The 20,189-nt window shown below is 52.5% G+C and overlaps 1 protein-coding gene across 2 annotated transcripts in view; it reads left to right on the top strand.

Annotated features, from left to right (window-relative positions):
- Positions 1-20,189, top strand: part of MEGF11 (multiple EGF like domains 11) — a 327,464-nt gene that overhangs the window by 136,211 nt on the left and 171,064 nt on the right. For both annotated transcript variants that reach the window (XM_081831278.1, XM_081831277.1), the window contains one exon: positions 17,356-17,448. In XM_081831278.1, the coding sequence (XP_081687404.1) occupies positions 17,356-17,448 (93 nt within the window). The remainder of the gene's footprint in view (positions 1-17,355; positions 17,449-20,189) is intronic.

Below are 20,189 nucleotides of genomic sequence, written 5' to 3'. Positions count from 1 at the left end.
TCGGGGCTCTCAGCCATTTCTGGTGTGGGTGACCTTGGGCAAGTACCTTCATGTCTCTGAGCCTCGCCCTCCCCATCTGTAAAGTGAGTATAACAACAGACCTGTCTTGCCAACTAATTAGGGGAGTCGTGGAAGCAGATGGAATGGCGAATGTAAATGTGCTTTAGAAATGCTCAAGTGCCAGATGAAGAGTAACTACTACATGCTTGGAAAAGTCAGAGGCAGAAATCAGTTTTATCTTTCTTCCGTTTCTTCCTTCTGCCTTTCCTCCTTCCTTTCTGCCAATACCTGCCACATTGCTTTCCTCTGTAAATACTATGCTAGGTAATGGGTCGGGGTTGGGGGAGAGAGCAGGGCACAGATAGAGAAGACCCGTTCTAACCTTGAAGGAGTCTGAGATCATTAGGAGGCAGGGGTCCCCAGAACTGTGATACAAAGTAGACTATGTCACCTCCCTGACAGCTGGGGTTCGGCGCTGGACACCTCAAGAGTGGGGGCATAGCCTGAACCCTAAAGAAAAGGGAGAAACGTGGGTGGGCAGCAGCAGGGAAAGGACGGTCCAGCATTCCAAGGGGGAGTTTGCACTAGTCTGGGGGGTACAGAGAAGGAGGGGAACAGGGACTCAAAGAAGATGCTCATGCGTTGTCAGCATGCTGCAGTCTGCTGGAATGCAGCTTCCTCTCAAGAGCTGATGCTGACCAATGGGTGGGTGGGTGGGGGTGCCCATCAGCTTCCTTCCTGCAGGTTCCTCTAGGGTGCGGGGCTCTGACCTGAAATGACAGGACCAGCTGCGCCACGCTGCAGCCCCTGCCCTCCCCCTCCTCCTCTCTCCTTTTGCCCCAACCCATCACCCACCAAGGGCCGGAGCGACTGGGTGTGGATGAGGGGACCATCCCTGGAGATGAAGGGAAGAAGGCAGCTTGTAAGCAGGGCTGTGAATTGCTGAGTTAACAAAGAAGGAAAGTGGAGCCAGCAGGGTGAGGGAATAGGGAGAGGGGTGGGAGAGAAGGAGGGAACACAAAGAGGAAGGAGGACAGAGGAAGGGACCGAGGAGGGGACCAGAAGGCAGGCATCTGACCAGATTAGGCCGATAAAAGTGGGAATGAGGGAGAACCAGGGTCTTATTTGAGAGAATCAATACTTCTCTTTGCGTGATACAGGAGTAACCGCCACCTCGGGAATCTGGGCGATTGTATTTTATTGGGTCTCACGATGCTGTGTTGAGGCCGGCGGCAGCCCTTGCTGCCCGCTCACCCCTTCCCGTGCACGGCAGTGGCCCTGGGGAACCTGCTGTCGTCAGGGCTGGGGGAGACAGAGACCCGGTCATTGCTGGAGAGGTGACTTCCAGGCCCTAAGTCAGCCAGAGAACTGACCTGCACGCAGTGCTTGGCCCCATGACTCAAATTAACCTTCCGCAAAACTCATCATCAGTCCTGAGTCCCGCCCACTCCGGCCCCCCGCGGTGGTGGCTGGCGCTCTCACTTGGGACTAGAACATGTGATGCTGTGTTTCCTCTCCTGGAGGATTCTTCTGTATGTTAACAGAAGCCTTTTGCATGGCGTGCCTTATTTTTTACAGTTTAAGTGATCTTTATTTTCTGCACAGACAATAGCTTCATCTGGTTCAATATTTAAAACCACTAGAAAGGGGATGTGCTCTAAAGCCTTTCTCCCACATGTCCTTCCTGGGGCAAGTTTTGGTGCGTCTTCCCAGTGCTATTTTATGCACCGAGGAGGAAATAGACGTGTGCAGTCTTTTCCAACACATTTTCATTTTTACACCAAAGGCAGCATCTTCTAAACCCTGCTCTACCTTTACTTTTTTCCCTTTGGCTCTAGCGGAAGTTCGCAGTACAGGAAGAGTGGTCTGGTTCCTTTGTTTCAGCTGCGCAGTATTCCGCGGTGTGGGTGTGCCATTTCTTTGCCCCTTCGCTTGTGGATGGACATTTAGTTTATTTCCAAGCTTTGGCTCTTCTGGACAGTGCTACAGGAAATGACCCTCATGTTTGTCATTTTCTCAGGTGCAAGGATGTTGAGGTGATGCTTTCCCCCAAAGATGCAGAGACAGGCCCATGAGCGAAATATTTAGGGGAGAACAGAGTCCCAGCCTGTTCTCTTCTCAGCAGTTTTTCTGTGTAGCTGAGGGCTGCTGCAGGGCAGGGCAGGGCAGGGGGAGAGGGCAGGGAATAAGGAGGAGGGCGAAGGGCAGGGGCATCCTGCAGAGTGAGACTGGGAGGCTCATGGGATGTTTGTTCCCTCCACCCAAGTCGCCAGGGCCAGAGTGGTGACAGGTTCTGTCCTGGAGCAGCGAGAGGCTGCTGACCACGCCCTGGCCACTGGAGTCTGAAGAGAGGGCTGGTCGGGGCTGGGTGTCCAAGATCTCAGTCTGCCCACGTGAGGTGCTTCATGCCACCCAACTGGGGCGTTTTCTCCTCCTCTGGGAAGCGTTCCCTGCTCACCCAGCCCACGGGCAGCATTGTTCCTTTACCTGACTGCCTGACAGGCTCAGGTCTGCTCGGGAGGCCGTATGGGAGCATGGGGAGAGGAGTGCCAGGTCCAGGCCTGCAGAGCCCTCTGCTTGAATCCTGGTTTTGCCACTGAGAAGCTGTAGGGACAGGCCATAGCGATTTTAAAAATAAAAAGGTAATTGGGCGCCTGGGTGGCTCAGTTGGTTAAGCGACTGCCTTCGGCTCAGGTCATGATCCTGGAGTCCCTGGATCGAGTCCTGCATCGGGCTCCCTGCTCGGCAGGGAGCCTGCTTCTCCCTCTGACCCTCCCCCCTCTCATGTGCTCTCTCTCTCTCTCTCATTCTCTCTGTCTCAAATAAATAAATAAAATCTTTAAAAAAAAAAAAAAGTAATTTAAAAATAACACTTCCCCTTAATTACCGAAGCATTAAATGTCCAAATAGCATTATTTGGAATGTAAGGAAACACTCTGGGCTTGGCCCCAGGTCAGGGATGGTTTGGGTCAGTGGAGGTGGGGGAGTGGGGGGGGTGTAGAAATCAACATCTCTGAACCTGAGCAGGAGAGGACTGCAAATTCCCCGCTCACGGGACCTCAGATGACGCAGACTCTGAGCCTCTGCCTCGTCCTGTCACCACCTGCGGTGCTCAGGCAGAGGCTGTAAGGGGTCCCCACGGCCAATTAATCACAGAGGAGCTGGGGCACAGGCAGAAGCCTCTAGACTCTCAGGCCAGGGTCTTTTTAGAGAAGAGAAGTGTTAAGGTCCTGAGGTGGCAGGAAATTCCTAAGCAGCCCAGTGAGAAACAAATAGAGCCTGGGCTGTAAGGGGGTATGATTGTGAAGGGGACTGCCTCATAAAAGCACCAACTCCCCTTTGTGGGACTGCAAGGAAATTTAGGGGTCCTCAGGCTGGGCAAAGAGGCAGGCAGAGAAGGCAGGAGTGCAGTGGGGGGGAGCCGCTGACAGTGACCTTCACGGCTGCCTTTCCTATTCACTTTGCATTATTTTGATTAAAGCCCTAAATCAGTGGTGCTAAGTAGCTCCTGATTTAGCTTCTCAATAGAAATGAGGTTTAAACCCAGTAGGACTGCGGGCTGCTCGCTGCTGGGGGCGTGGGGCAGTGACAGTGCTCATATACTTTGGGTGGGCTTCATCGTGCTGGTCGGTGACCACAGCCTGGCTGCAGACCAGGACAAAAGACCAACTTTGACAGAAGGAAGGACACTTCTCCATGGGCAGGCGCCTTAGGTCCCAGCCACATGCTGCTCAGAAGCTGTGGGGTCCTATTACTCCATTTCTGTTCCAGTAGAGAAAAGCTCCCCGAAGGCTTGTTATGTGGAATCAGGAGAGACGTAGGTTGGGGGACAGGAAAGGGTAAGACGGCAGTTGGGCAAGCTCCGAGGAGGCAGATTTCAGCTCAGTGAAGCAAAAAGCTTTCTAGTGATCAGAGCTGTTCATAAACAGAAGGGGCTTCACTGATTCATTCATTTGTAGATTCAGCAGATGTGTATCAAGCTTCTGCTCCATGCCAGTACTATGTTGGGCCCTGAGGACTCGCTTTCAGAAGCTCCTGGGCCAGTGCTGAAGACCCGTCAACAAGCCAGACAGGGACCTGTGACCTGTGCTTTGATGAAGAAGGGCAGGTGCTAGGGGAGCACATATCGGGAGCACCTCATCTATCAAGGGTGGCTAGGGTTGACTTCCTAAAGTAGGCACCACTGAAGGTGAGACCTGAGAGATGAGTTAGCCAGGCAAAGAGGAGGGCGAGGAGTGGCTCCAGGAAGGAATACAGCACGTGCAAAGGCCCAGAGGTTGGAGAGAGCCTTTCTCACTTGAGGGTGTGGATGCAATTGAATGAGTTTGGGGCAGAGTGACTGCATTCCCTGCTTGTAGAGGCATGTCTGTCGAAGTTTGGCACGGGATGTGGGAGAGGGGCTCCAAGCTCTGGATGAGGTGGTAGAAGTGGGAACTCTAATGACCTGGCCCCTTCTGCTCCGAGACGCTGTGGTTCTGGGTGTCTGCTGAGGTCCCTGAGTTCAGCATATTCGGGCATCCTGTGTGGGCTGCCTCCTCTAAAACCAATCACGATAGTAAGAGCTGAGACTTATGGGGCTCTTGCTAAAAGCTGCTCTGTCAACCGCTCAGTTATTTCAGCTAGCACCCCACCCCCCATCACCCTTTATTTAGGCAGTGCTGTTGGTCCAGTTTCACAGATAAAGAACCCAAGGCTTTGCGATGTTAGGTCATTTCACTTGACTCAAGACCACACAGCTAGTTCAGTGGAAGAACCAGGACTTGACCCCAAGTCTGTCCATCCATGTGCTTAATGTTCAGCCCATGTGCTTAATCACATCCTTCTGCCTGGGGTCTCTCTGTCATCCATCTGCCCAGCTTCCCAGTGCCCCCTCCTTTGGGCCTCTGTCATGTGTGGCCATGAGAAGGAGCTAGCTCCTTCAGGAAAGGCAAGTTGCAAGACAGAACCAGGGGACTGGTTTTTAAATCAAAGCATTAAAAAAAAAATACTCGACAAGTTTCATGTTTTTCTTTCCTTGTAGGTGATGAGGATCAATTTCCCAAAGAAAAAAAATCAATCAGTCAGAATGTGTCTTTCTAGAGAAAGCCTGGCATCTGTCAAATGGGAAAGAAGAGACCCAGAAAAAGATTTTTTTGGGTTGTGTGCTGGGGGTTGCTGACTCAGGCCGTATGCTCCAACATCATTAACAAGTTGAAAAGCTGTTGCTCCTTGCAGGAATGCGGCATTGGTGGTTTGAACAGCTCAGCCAGGAAAATCCTTTACAAAGCGAGGAGGGCCGAGCCTACCAGGAGCACCCAGTGGCAGCTCTGGGGCCTGCAGGATGGATCAAGGGAATTGACTGCAACACTGGGGCTTTTGTCAGGCCCAGTAGTTAGACATGATTGCTCTACGTGGAAACCCTCAAGGGACAGCCTGACAAGTTGGCAATTTTAATTGATAAACCATTATTAATAGTTAAGCCATGTTGAGGCAAGCCATGAGAGGCAGGCTAATACCTTTGGGTGATTGGTAGAGATACAAAAAAGATGCCTAGGGGAGTCTGCGATCTCATATGGCGTTTGATGATTGATGGACCCCAGGGCTCCAGGCTAGAAGGGGGAGGCCCAAACCGCAGACTGAAATCCTTCTTGTTGGGTTTGGCTGAACAGTTCTTGTCTGTTAGCCAGAGAATCACTGGAATTTTTCTAAAGAGCGTTTCATGCCACCATGAGATGATCTGGGACTTCTTGGCATTGCCCTGGTCTCTTAGCTGAGTTACGTATTCCATCCCAACCAGACTGGTGTGGCCCACATTAGAGACAGGTAGGGCTCAGCATGAAGGGAAAGGAGAGAGATCCTTTGTAGATTCAGATACATATTCATTCAACATTTATTTTTTGAGCACCTCCCATGGGCCAGGCACCATGCTAGGTGAGGAACATAAGGATGAACAACAGAGGCCCATTCTTTGCCTTCGTGGAGTTTATGGGAGATAGATAAGTGGCATAGAGTAGTCCGTTCTGTGCCTTACGGGGCAAACCAGATGCTTAGGAGCAGGGAGGGAACCAATGCAGCCTGGAGGTGGGGGGTTGGGCAGTGCAGTCAGGGAAAGCTTCCTGTAGGAAGTGGCATCCAAGTTAATGTGACGGGTAAGCAGAAGTGGTAAGAGAGCTGGAGAGCTGGGTTGCAGATGGAGTTCCAGGCTCTGAAGGCCCAGGGTAGGGGGAGTTGAGGCTCATTCGCAGCCAGAAGTTCCATGTGCCAAACAGAAGAGGGCAGGAGGGAGGGCTGTGACTGGGCAGGTGAGAGGTGGGAAGGAGGAAGGTAAGGGAAGTTTCCTTCTAGCCGAAAACCCTCAGACGCAAAATTTCACGGTCTGTGGGAGAGGGGAAGGCCGATACAGTACCCAGCACATGGTAGGTGCTCTATAAATGCATTAGGAATGAAGGTCAAGTCAAGCATCCCCTTCCCTGTGAAGCCTGTCCCCAGTCTGCCAACATACAGAATTGCCTCCCTTCTGTTGGTGCCCACCCGGTACTCTGAACTGGCTGTGATTTCAGCCCCAGAGACCTTTCATTTTTTAAAAATTTTTTTAGGATTGATTGATTGATTTTGTGGGGGGGAGAGGGAGAGTTACAAGCAGGCTCTGCACTGAGCACGGAGCCCAATGCAAGGCTCCATCTCACGACCCTGAGATCATGACCTGAGCCAAAACCATGAGTCAGAGGCTCAACCGACTGCACTGCCCCAGCGCCCCAGCACCAGAGACCTTTCAGTGTCCTTGCTTGCTGACCCACTTGCTTGCCTACCCGCCCCCCCCCCAACACTCAGCCATCCACCTCCCTGCTTGCCCATGCACTCAGCTGCTGGCTACCTCTCCCAGCATCACCCTGTGAAAGCAGGGACTGTGGCCTACTCGCTGATGGTATTCCCAGCACCTAGCACAGTGTCTGGCACAGAGTAGGTGCTTAATAAATGCAGCCAGTGACTGCTCAGAGGGAGGGGGATGGAATAGAGGACCTTGAAAAAAAAAAATAATAGCTCGGTCCCTATGTGCCAGGCAGTGTTCTAAGCAGTTTACTTGTATTGACGGTTTAACTTTGCAACCAAATTATAAGGTAGAGGACCATTGTCCCCATTTTAAAGTTGAGAAAACTGAGGCCCAGAGAACGAAAGTAACTTGCTTGAGGTCCCAATTAGGAAGTGGCCGAACCAGGACTTGAATCCAGACATCCTGGCTCCCAAGTCCATTCCCTGCTCTCCTCCCAGTCTTGGCCCCTGTGGGAATCCAAGTGCAGTCCTTCTGTGCACAACTCTCCGAGAGGGCACCCTGCCTCCCAAGGGGTCAAGAGCAGGCAGGAGGAATATTCTGTGCCGAGGAGTCCCATGGGCGGGACAAGGCCTGCATTTCTGCATTTTGGACTCCTCTGCATAATCCTTGCCCAGGGGGCCCAGCACACAGCACATACTGGCTAAACACTTGTCAAGTGGGTGCATGTGTGGGTGGGTATTTGCATGAATGGGCAGAGTTGGCACAGGAATAGGGAGGATACCTGGCAGCAGGTAGCCCACCCCCACCCAAGTTCACATTCCCCCCTGGAAGCATGACCAACAGTCTTTTAGGAGAGAAAGGGCCTGGCAGCCAGACTGTGGCCTCCTTTTGTTCCAGGCTTCTCTTCTCTGGAATTACAATTATAATCCACCAATGAGCTGAGCCTGGACCGTGGATCCTCCTTGCCTGTCCCCAGTGTCCATGCTTCCAGGCTTCCCAGTGCTGCATCCCCCCTCCCTGCCTCGGTGAACAAGAAAGTCTCTTCAGGTCTCACATAGGCCTTTCTCTCATCCTTTGAGCTGGAAATGAACCTAAGAATGCTTTGGGGCCATGGTATCCCAGCTCCCCTAGGCAGTCCTAGGAAAAGGACTATTAATTACAATAGCATAAAGAACAAAAACAACCAGCAGCACTTATAACTGACCTCTGGCTGTAGGTGCTTTGCATGAATCAACTCTTTTATTCTTTGCAATAACTGTCTAAGCCCACAGCCATTTTATAGATGGGGAAACTGAGGACAAGTCGTGTTGCTTATGGACATGCAGCTAATAAGTAGCAGAACAGGGATCCGGGCTTTTAGCTGTCAAAGAATAAAATTCAGCAAAGGCACCACCAAATTAAGATGAGTGGCCATGGGCCAGCTTGGCAGATTGGGTGGGAGCAGCAAACCCCTGGTTACCTGTCCAAGTCCCGTGTGAGCCTTCCTGGTGCCCATCCCCCCCCCACCCCCTCTCCTTCACCAGAGGGGAGAAGGGGGACCTGCAGGCCTATAGGCTCCAGACAAGAAGAGCTCCTGGCTCCCAGTGTCCTTCCATCTTACCAGCCCTGCAGGTGAAATGCTTCCTTTCTTTTGTTCTGATTGACTATGTCTTGGAGCCAGATGTGACCACAGCAATTCAAAGCCAGCTCTAGATGTGCTGAGAGGGAGGGCCAGGTGTTTTGACTCTTCCTGGCCATGCAGGGGACTCGGGGCTGGTAGTTATAAAGGAATGAGTAATACACATCTGATGAATTGTTTGGTGACTCCTCGACGTGGGCTCCTGTACCAGCCCCCTGCCACATGCCATGTGACCTTGGGTGTGGCAGAATCACTCACGCTAAGTGTGTCACTCTGGAATTGGCACTTGGGCCTACTTGGATGTAGGTCGTTTTATTTCCAAGCAGAATCAGATGAAAGCCCGATCTGTGGTTCCTGCCAAGAATGCTAATGGAGGACTGATCAATGTACCTGGGGGCACCAGGGACACTGGGTTGGGGGGAAGCTCCAGAAGCCATGTGCTGCAGAATTCTGGGAGGCCACCGCCTCCTTTCCCTGGCTCCCTGCTTCTTTCGTCCTAGCTGGGGATCAGCCTGGTTGGCCGGGGAACATGGAAGTTGTCTTTATTTATCTTGACCTTTTCATGTAAGTAATTTTTATAGTTCCATTAACTAGTCAGACCATTTCAGAACCTCCAGGCAAAATATATTACCACGAACGCCTCAGGGATTTATGGGTCGTCTTGGGTGGAATGCTAATAGGAGTGAGAATTGATTCAGAGGGCTCACCATGACCGAGGGATGGCGGACGGGGTGCCTTGGTCGAGGAGGGCCAGTGTTGTCTCGGCGGTCTGTTTGCAGAGGAGACCTCAAGTCTGACCCAGACCTCTTTGCTTGATGCCAAGATGCCTGTGCTGGGTCTTGGGCTGCTTATCGGGGCTCATTCCCGGCCCAGGACTGATGCTCCAGCCTTGCATCGGTATCTCAGGATACATTTGTTCCATGGCATGCTCTGTGCCTGCGTCTGTGGAATGGATTCTTCTCAAACTTGGTATAAATCAGTAAGCCCAGAAGCCAGTGGCTGCTACAGTGGAGCCCTAGACTCCCAGAGCTGGAAGGAACATTTGGATCATGTCCTTCAACCGCTTCATTTCACCGACGGAGAAACTGAGACCCAGAGGAGGGAGGGGACTTGGCAAATCTGTGACCTATCTGGTGCTGGAACTTACTTCTCTCAACTGGGGGTCCAGGTGGTGGTGGAGCATGTGGGGAAGAGCCTGTTAGCATCACGAAGATGTGGGCTCAAGCCTTGGCTCGGCTGCTGGGTCTGTTAGGGTCCTGGCGAGAAACAGATGGTGTGTTCACCGAGGAGAGTTTAATAGAATGATTACAGGCACCCTCCACTTATCAAAAGTTCGCCTTATGCCATTTTGCTTTAACAGAAGACTTTTACGTTAGTACCTGGTTTTGCTAACAGAAAGAAATCCAAAGAGGATTTTTACTTTTATGAAAAAAGGTGGAAGTGAAAATAGTGCTCAGCGTTGGTTTTGCAGCAAGTGGTTATGAAGTCAGCACGCACCCGGAGGAGTCAGAGTGGTGCCCCAAGCTCCTTCCCCGGGAACTACATTTAGCATCTCAGCAGCAAGCCTGCATAGCTCTGAATTGTGTCTGAGCATCTGTGCTTTATCTCAATTTCATTTTGTGCATCTGTTAGCGAGAGGTGGCATAAGGTATCAGAAAAGCCTAAGAGGTGATTTTTTGGGTCAGAATTTTTTCCTATAAATTAATGGTAATTGCCTTTTCGCTTTATGCCGTTGTGGTCACAGAGTTTTCCTAGGAACGCTCTACTTTCAGATGGGGGGAGGGATCTGTATTTATAAAGGCATGGGAAGGGATAAGGAAACCAATAGGAAATGGTAGTGCATTTAGGGCTAGCAACCGAGGAGGCCCATTCCACACTTGGGCTGCAAGAAGCTCCCCGCCCCCCCAGCCTGCCCCCTGACCTTGAGCTGTAGGGGAGAAGACCACCACCACTGCCAACCCCTTGCCCTCCCATCTCCCGCTGGTATTTCCCATTGGCCAAACCCATCCAGAAGCCAGAGGGTAAGGAAGCCCATTAATGCAGTCCACGGAGGTCTGCTTCTCGGGGCACAGAAGGGCAGAGAATGATCCAGAGGGGCAGATGGCAACTCTCTATTCTTGCGGCGGGGGGGTGGGGTGGGGTGGGGGGAGATTGGTTCTCAGTCTGTTTATACGGGAAGCTCAAATACACTGTATATCTGTGTAGGTACTGAATGTATATCTGTGGTATCAAAATTTCATGAGAGAGAGTGATTAAGAAAAAAAAATGTCTAAAGTGGTTCCCAGAGGAGAAGGGGTTGATTGTGAAAACAAGGTTGAGAAATACTGATTTTGCACAGCAGCTCTGGGAATTTACACAAGTTATGTAGGCCTCCCTGTGGTTGATTCCCAACTGTAAATGGGATAGTAATCATGCCCGCCTCAAGGATGAAGGGGGGGTGGCCAATGGGAATTCAGTGCCCAGCAAAGAGAAAGGACTCATCACTTGGCTTTTTCCCACCACCGTGACTGGTGTCTACCTGAGCAAGACCACCAGCTGCCACAGGAGAGGGTCACTAAATCCTCCATAGTCCTCGTCCCCAGCCCCGGGAAGACAGAAAGACTCAAATAAAGGGCCAGCTGAGTGTCTGTGGCTGCTGAAGTTTATGCGTCCCAGCTTGACGGCCCCTCGTGGCTTGGAGTGGATGCGGAGTACTGCTTTAGAAAGGAGGCTGGGCATCAATGGGTGTTTCACCATCGGATCATACCTGGGTGTGAGTAAGTGATAGAAGAATAGAAGGGGAGAAAGGACCTTTAAAGTCCCATAGTCTGATTTCCCACCAGACCAGGAACCCTCTAGAGCAGAAGGGCCCCCTCCCCTCATAAACTATTAGAGAGTAAATATTTTAGGTTTTGCTGACCATCCATCCCCGTGGCCACGGCTCCACTCTGTCCTCGTCGTGCGAAATCAGCCCTGGTAATATGTACATGAATGGGCATGGCTCTGCTCCAGCAGACCTTTATTCACAGAAAAGGCAGCTGGTGGGATTTGGCCCAAGAGCCAGTTTGCCTGCCGACCCCTCCCCTCGGGCATCTGTAGGTTCTCTGTGCTTGGCTTGAGTGTTCCCAGCGATAGGTTGCTCCCTCCCTATGGAAACAGCCCTCTGAACTGCTGAACCCATTCAGGTGTTAGGAAGTCTTGCCTTGGGTTGGGAGGCAATCTGCCCCCTAGGACCGAATGGCTCCCACTGTCCAGCTGGTTGTGATCTGCCTCCCGTCCAATACTTCCTTCTCTGGGCTAGACAGCTCCCCCACAAGTCCCAGCCTCCTTGACCCTCACGGGTCACATGTCCACACCCTCTACATCCCGAGCCTTTTCTCCTGGCTTGTTAATGTCCCTTGGAAAGGACAGACACTCAGAAGAGTCACCACCAGCCACACATGGAGAATCTGTAAGGTATGGCCCATGGGGAGATCCGGGGATATTTAAGACTCTGGATTTAGTCTCAAGGAGCTCACATTCTAGCTGGGGAGACCAAACAAGCTCGAGCTAAAGGGGGAGGTGGCAGGAGGCCAAGTGTGCTGTGTACCATCAACTGGGCCCCCTCCCACACATACAGTGTGTCATGGGATCCAGTGGAAGGAGAGGGCTCTGGGCCAGTCAGGGGGAGCCTCGTGTACATAAGGGGCCTCTGGCGGGAATATATTTTACCTCCATAGATGTGCACACTGGGTGGCTGAAGCCGTCCTAGGTTCTTGGTGGAACTGGGTGATGGAGGCTACCCCTGGCCTTGGTGACTCAGGTGACCCAGGGCCAGGGAGCCTAGCGGAAGCATTCTGAGCTTCCATCTGCTGCAAGGTGACATGGTGGAGCCAGAGTGGCCCTGGAAGTATCTGGGGGTGTCTGCAGTAGAAGGAGCTTTAAGGGTGATGTGTTACAGTGCCGGAGAGAGGAAGCCACCTGCCTGGGGTCCTATGGCAGGTCGCATGGAGCCCGAACTCCCACTCAGGTCTCCTTGCCTCCTAATCCAGTGCCATTTCCAGAGGAATGGAGGACAGAGACCAGGGTCCCGTGATGTCAAGAGTACAGGTTTACTAGGCCATGGGGGGGGGGGGCTCCTGGGGGGGCCATGAAGTGGGACTAGGGCAACGGCAGTGATGCAGGCATTTCCTGGAGGGGGTAGGGCTGGGCAGGATGGTAGCTCCTGATGATTCTTAGCTGAATGGGACTTTGCAGATCTCATCTGGTCTGGTCTCGATTTGTAGGTGAAGTTGCAGGGCCTGGAGAGGAAAGTGGGATGCTTGACACCTTTGAGATGGATGCGGGTGGTCGCCAACCCAGATCTCCTCCCACCTGTAGCTGGGCTTGTTCTGAAACCCCACAGCGCCATTGCTCAAGATCCCCAGCCACCCCGGTCCCCCATGGCCAGAAACCGCCTGAGCCAATGCGCAGGGCCCCGAGATCTGGTGACTTCTCTGTGACTGAGCTCTGAAGCCGAGCTCGGGGGAGATAGCCAGGCCCTCCCTGCATGTGCTCCGGGGTCTCTCTCCTGGAGCAGATGACTCTCTCCTTGGGATCCACCAACACTGAGACAGCTGCTTTGTTTCAGGCAGCATGAGAGCTTAAAAAGGGTGAGTAGGAAGTGGCCTCTGTCCTCCCAAACTCCAGAGATTCACAAAGGAGAGACAGGTGCTGATGTTGCTAACTCCGTCAAGGTGTACTGGGATGGCCTGTGACAGAAGTGGAGACAGCACGTGTTGGAAGTTCCGAGGCCTGGCACGTAGTAGGTGTTCAGAAAATGGTAATGTACAGGAAGCAGTGATACGTGGTAGCAGCCGTCAGCTGGCTTAGACATCAAGTCCAGACCGCATGGGGCACGCATGTGTATGTGTGTATGAGTATGTGTGTGCATGTAGATAATCAGGGCAGCTCATGCTTACTGAGTACGTATTGTATGCTAGGCACTGGCCTTAGCATTTTTTTTTTTTTTAAAGATTTTATTTATTTATTTGACAGAGAGAGAGCACAAGTAGGCAGAGAGGCAGGCAGAGGGAGAGGGAGAAGCCGACTCCCCACTGAGCAGGGAGCCCGACGCGGGGCTCGATTCCAGGACCCCGGGATCATGACCTGAGCCGAAGGCAGCCGCTTAACCAACTGAGCCACCCAGGCGCCCCGGCCTTAGCATTTTACATGTATTTCATTAAATCTTTGCAACAACACATGAGTTAAGTACTATTATTGTCCCCATTTTACAGATGAAGAAACTGAGGCACAAGAGGTTAGATAATTTGCTTATTGTCCTGTAATTGTCATCGACACATACGGAATTTAGACTCAGGTTATCACATTGTCTCCCACCCTGGCCTCCCCCGCAGGGCTGGAGACGGGGCCACCCTCCAGCATACCATCCCCGACCAGGGTTTATCTGCAGATCCCTACAGACCTCCCCATGTATCCATGTGTGTAGGGCCTCAGTGAAGGAGAGATGGAGACAGCTAGTGTGCGGAGGCCCTCGCCTCAAGTCCGAGAATACCCTACTAAATAGCAATAGCAAGACTCACACAGTACTTACTAGACCCCAGGCACTGCTCTGGGTGCTTTGTCAACTCCTATAATCCTCACACACAGCCTGAGGCCCGTCCTGTCACTGTCCCCCCCCCACTGAACAGATGGGGACTGACATGGAGATGGTGTGAATTTGCCCGAGGTCTAGAGCTACTAAGTGGCATCTCTGGGTCCAGACCCGGCTTTCTGGTGTAGTCTTTGCTGTGCTGCTTCTCACTAAAGATACCTCCGGCACCCGGATGTTGGGAGCAGGACTGGGGCAGGAGGGTAGGTGGTGGGAAGCTGAGAGAGCAGAGGTTCAAATTGCTCAGTGGGGCGGGGAGAAGGGAGGTGGCTGGCCCTCAGTCACACTGCGGGCATGTCCCCAACAGCAGTTGGGGGGACAGCAGTGGGAAGAGGGCTCAACGAAATGCCCCTGTTGGGAATTACAGGAGCCGGAGAAAAGGGAGGCCAGGGTGGCAGAACCCTAATTCAGCCCTTCCTGGGGGGTCGGCTGGCATGGGGGGCTGGGGTCAGAAAGAACTCAGGGGTCCCGTATACCCCAGCCCTCTGCAGAGGGGCTGCCCACCTCTGGGCTAGTGCAGGGTCTGGGGTAGGAGTCAGGAACCCCAGCCCCAGGGAGGAGCTTGGGTCTCCCCTCCATTCCTCCTCAGGAGACTTTCCTCACGGCACCTGTGTCCTATCCCCTCCCCACCAGGTCCATAAGCACATGGTGGCCCAGTTGCCACATCTGGCCATCTGAGCCTCAGATATTTGCTATCAGTATTTCATGCTTCAAACAACACTGTCTAAGCAACACCTATGAAATATGAATGGATTGAGGTTTTGACAAGCAAAGCACCCAGGCATAATCCCAGGGTGATGAGGAGGGGAAGGGGATAACGAGGTCTGGACGGACCACGGGGACAGCAACAACATCCCTGGAGCTAGGCCCAGGTTTTGTGGGATGGCTCATCTCCGCACATCAGGTCACTGGGAGCCAGCATGCTGGATACAGGGCTGAGCTGGGGGGAGGTGCTCGACAGATTGTCCTAGGGGACCCCTGGGGTTTGGGGCAGAGACCAAGGGAAAAGGTGGTGTGGAGCTTGCCCAGAGCACCCGAAGGCCCTGCCCTTCCAGCTAGGGAGAGGGCGCAGGAGATAGGCCTGTGGTCAGGTCCCTAGGGTGAGAAGGGCCAGGGAGAGGCGATGGTTGGCAGGGTACTTCATCCTTCCTCCCTTGAGCTGTTCTGAGCCCCCTGCCCAGCCCCCCTGCAGGGCGCCCAGTGAGTTGAAGCAGCTTCTCTGGCTTCTGCCTTCAGCTCTCACCCTCCTGGGGGTCACCCACTCGCTGTCCTTCTGGGCTGGCTCCCCTAGCCATCGGGGCTGGGAAGGCATCCAGGTGGGTGAGAGCTGAAGGTCCGTGGTCTTGGGCACCTCTTCCCTCCCTTTACCTTCAGGAAGCTCATCCCCAAGCTCCTTCCCTCCAGGCCAAGGAGACCACACTCTGTCCACGAGCTCACAAACACTTGGGCCTCCGTTTCTCCGTGCATAAAATGAAGGGGTTGGACATGATTTTCTCTGAGGTCTCTTCCAGCCCTGATAGTTGGCAGGTTCATTGTTCACTGTCTGCTCTCACTGGCCCCCAGCAGAGCCCCCGGGGATCAAGGTGTGCTGTGAGAAAGCAGCGGAGGTGTCTTGAGCTAATCTGACAAGCTGATGGGAGGGACCCAGCAGTAAACCATGCGGGGACCTCAGCCTATGGGGGTGCAGATGGGGGAAAGAAGCAGCTGAGGCCAGGGCTTGGAGCTGGCTGGGCTGAGGTGCTGGCCTCTGACGGGGAGCCTGGGGATGGACATCTCGTGTCCGGTGTGTTCTGGGCACACTCACCCGTTTGAGTTTGTTTAGAACGTCCAGCAGAGCAGAAAGAGCCGGGAAAGCAGGCATGGTCAGACGAGGTCTTGCCAGCAGCTGGGTGAGCAGCTCACTGCGGCTCTAAGTGGAGCTGGTCGCCGGAGCCAGGGGCCAACCCAGTTCCCCAGCGAGAACTGGGTTAGCTGGTGGGCCCCCTGCCACTCCCCGAAGCTCCGGGGCGGTGGAAAACTTCACAGACCAGAACCTTCCCTGAGAGCCACCTGCCCAAATGCGAAGGACATGGGTGCTGGGGCCCTCCCCTGATATACCACAGCGAGGCCTGGAGAGGGCAGGCTGACTGCAGACCACTGACCAGTCAGTCGGGCATCTGACATGGCTCTTCTGGGTGCCTTTGCATGGGGGCTTGGGCAAAGCCAAGGCAATGGCTTCACCATCAGCATCACACCGACCATAAAATGGACTTTGTTGTCTAACCTGACCGTGGCCTCTAGGTGGGTGTTCAGACCAGGCAGTGGACATGGGAGTAGAGTGGGTGTTTGGAGGTCAGTGGTTGTCCGTCAGGACTCAGGACTGGGGGCCGCCTGTTGCCCCCCACCCAGGCCAGTTCCAGGCGGAGAGAAGGTCTCTCATTGCTTGTCAGAAAAAAGCCCTTCATCTAGATCCTGTCTAAGAAATTGACAGGGTCGATGGTAGTTGCTGATTTCCCGAGCTTACAAAATTGGCCTGGGTGGCAAAATGGGGGTTTTCTCTAATCCTTCACTGATGGATTAGATGGTGGGGCAGATCTCTCAGGAGTAGAGGACGACCTTGAGAACGTGTAGATGTCAGAGGAAGAGAGAAATAATCCCCCTTCCTCAAACTGCTGCCAGTAAGCCTTCTCGGAGCTGGAGGAAGTAGATGGAAACTTTGCCACTGCTGCCTCCCGGCTCAGGAGGCTATAGCGTTTGACTGCGTGATAAGAAATTGCCAGGCACTTTCTAATTACAATTATCATCATCGTAGATGTCTCTCTTAATTACTTTCTTATAATTAGCTGTTGCTTTTTCCTTAGCATTTGTGTACTTTGCAGATTTGCTGACATTTGAGAGCCCCAAAATAGGGGCATTTGGGGAGGAGAGCTGAAAGGTGGGGGAAACGGGAGAGGAACCTGTTCTTTGCAGGCAACCTGATAAATTTCGGGGCCTTTGTAGAAAGAAACCGGGAAAAGCAAAAGATGGACATGACAGGTCACTTCCTGAGCTTGTGGGAAAGAGAGCAGGAGTGTGGATTTAGGGCTGGGGTTTGTGGAGGGTCTCCAAGTGTTAAATCTTGGAGAGAATGTTCTTGAAAAGCTAAGGCTGCCCTTTCTTGGGCTTGGGTTTCCTTTTAGGAAATGAGGCTGGGATGAAGCACACTCTTGTTGGATCCATTTCAGAGTTAATTAAATGACGCGGGTCAGGAGTAGCTTGATTTTCCCCAAAGCCAGTGATGCATTCTGAGCAGTCCTGGGCCCCAGGAGATCATTACAAAGTGGTTTATGCTCTTTGACCAGATGGTTGGTTTTCACTGTCTGTTCCTGTGCTTCCTCCCTCTCTGCCGGCCCCCTGCAGCCCTGTGTACGGAGGAGTGTGTGCATGGCCGCTGTGTTTCCCCGGACACCTGCCACTGTGAGCCCGGCTGGGGAGGGCCCGACTGTTCCAGCGGTGAGTCTGGGGTCTTTGGGGGCCAGGAGGTCCCTTGGCTGTGGCTTGGGGTGGGGGGGGGGCGTGCCGTGTACATTCTGAATTCTTTGTGTTGGCCTGGGGCAGCCCAGGTGGGTGTGGACATTAGGGAGGAGGCATCCCTGCATTTACATAGTGATACTTGGGGTGGAAGCCTCCAGGGGCATGGGGAGTCATGGTTTGTGGGGGTCTGGAGGAGCATTGTGCATTGCATTTGTTGGGAACTGTGGAGTATTTGTACAACTCTGACTTGATGGAACACCTCTGGATATGGTCTTTTAAGGGTCAAAGTGAAATTGAGATGCTCTTGGGACCGACAGACAGAGATTGCTGCCATCCATAGCAGCGTGGGGCATCACATCTGCTGTGGGGCTGGCCACCGAGAGGGTGGGGTGCACCTAGCAGCTGCTCGAGGAATTCTCTGCCAAGAACCCAGCTGAAGACAACTCTTGCTCTTCTGACTCACTTCCCCTAAATGCTCACAGATGAATCTCTTTCCGCTGGCGCATTTTGCAGTCAATGGTTGGTCAACATTATGGTTTTATGGGATTTTCAATTAGGCTTTGATTAGTGTTGAAGCCCAGTTTTCTTCCTGCTTTGAGCTGGGGTAGAGCGTCTTTTTTATTGTGATTTGAGTAGATAACATATCTAAGCTGATCTATTGGGGTCTAACCCCCAGCATTTCCCCATCTTTGGGAGCCACCTCTCTGTTTCCAGTCCCAACGTAACTGTGATGGTTATGAAAACTTGAAGAAGGGAATGGTGGGTCCATGGTGGTCCAGTGTGGTGCTCTTGCCCTTTTCCGCTGTCTCTGCTGGGGTGGAAACATCTAGTTACGGTCCTTTTTCCCAAGGGCCTTGGCCGGAGCTTCCCTGTCTACCCATTACATGAGGACATACCCCCCAGCAAGGCTATTGGATGTGGTTTTGTTTTGAGCCTGGGAGGTTATCTTGGCTCAAGGAGTCTGGGATCTGTTTTGGGGGACTCGGGAAACTCTTCGATGCACTGGGGCCTCAGTAGCCTCTGCCTCCCACCTGTTTCACTGCTTTGAGGTGGGCCACGCTGAGCAACGGGGCCAGGGATTCCTCCAGACATCGAAAAGTAAACTTGAGGGAGGTAAGGGAATGTGTTACACCAGTCTTTCTGTGGACCACAGGAAACATGTGGGCTAGAATGTTCAGGAGCTTGTCCTCCCCCACCTCCCGTCCACGTTTTGTGTTATGTAACTTTGCTCACCACGAATGCTTGACGGAGAACTGACTTGGATTAGGGGGGCCTTGCAGGGACAGGTCTGCTTGCTGCGTGCTGGATCATAATGTCAAGGGCAGCCTGTTGGAGGTTAGAAATACAGCCTGAGTCTCGGGGGCCCTGAGTGCATATAAACCACCGACCAGTGCAAGTGCGTGTGGTGCTGTCTCTATGCTAGACTGTGCCAGGCCTGGGGTGGGCCCTGGAGGGTCTTTTCGACATGGTCTGTGTCTTTCAGGGTTTCCCTTCTGTGAAAGAAATGGAATGAAGGTGGCACTTGATTGAGCAGGACTGGGCAGTTTAGAGTAAATCTTGCCCCTAGAGTGAGTTTACCAAACAGACAGGGAAATGGCCTTGCTAGCTGCCAGTATAACACGGGACTGCCTAATTTCCGCCACCCCCAATTCAGCCATCAGACTCCGTGGTGAGCTGTTTCCTGAATTAAATCCATTTTCATGGCCTGAAGAGCCACCATCCCTAAGTCGACTCAAAGGCATGTACTACTGAACCCATAGGAAGTCCCGAAAGATGGGTTCCAACCCTCTGCCGGAACCAACATTGAATGAAAGGAATTCATAAACTCTCCCGTTCAAAATCATTCAGAGCACCAAAAGCTTAGATGTCACCAAGAGCCTTCCCACTTCTGCGTGAGTCCCTCCATTCACAAGGAGCTCACTGCCTCTTGTGAAAGTATGTCCTGACTGTTGGAAAGCTTCTCCTTCTATTAAGTGGAAATCTGTCTCAAGGATTCACCAGTTGGGTCTTACTCATGATAAAGTCCAGAGCAGGTTGATGGATCGCCATGACTCTCCTCACCACGTCTGGAATTTCTCCCAAGGAGATCAGTGGACGAGGCCATGGACTGGGTACGGGAAGATGTTCATCAAAGAGTAGTTGATAATAACCACTGGGGCTGCATAGAAGAAACCGGGGTCCCCTTCCACGGCTCAGCCCTTTGGGTATTAGAAGACAGCGATCACTTCCTTCCCCAAGTTTTTATTCTCTAAGCTCCTTTGTTTCTCGCCTGATGTGGTCTGATCTGCCTTCCCCGTCTGGTTCCTCTCCGTTGGCTGGTGGCCTTTGGTCCTCTTAAACTATCATTCCTAGGTATGACCACACAACTGTAGGCTGGTATGGAAAAATAGTAATAGAAGTAGATACTGTTTATTGAATTTTATGATGCACTAGGCACTCCAGTTACCTTCTCACTTAATCTCCACAACAACCCTATGGAATAGGAATTATTATTAGCCCCATTTACAGATGAGAACAAACTTTGCACAGACACACAGCTAGTAAATGGTGAAACTGGGACTGTCCACCAAGCAAACACCTGAGTCCCAAACCTGACCTCTTAATGATCACATTCTTCCTCTAGATGTTCAACCTCTACTCATACAGCCTAAGGTCAAAATAGGTCTTTGATGAGAAGACTCTGTTGCTCACAGGAGGAAGAAGGATCCGCTTGGAATATG

The sequence above is a fragment of the Leptonychotes weddellii genome, chromosome 9 (genome assembly GCF_054177405.1).
Source record: "Leptonychotes weddellii isolate Sample4059 chromosome 9, ASM5417740v2, whole genome shotgun sequence".
NCBI classification, from domain to species: Eukaryota; Metazoa; Chordata; class Mammalia; order Carnivora; family Phocidae; genus Leptonychotes; species Leptonychotes weddellii.
Note: the sequence above shows the minus strand (reverse complement) of the source record. Positions and strands in the feature narration are given on the sequence as shown.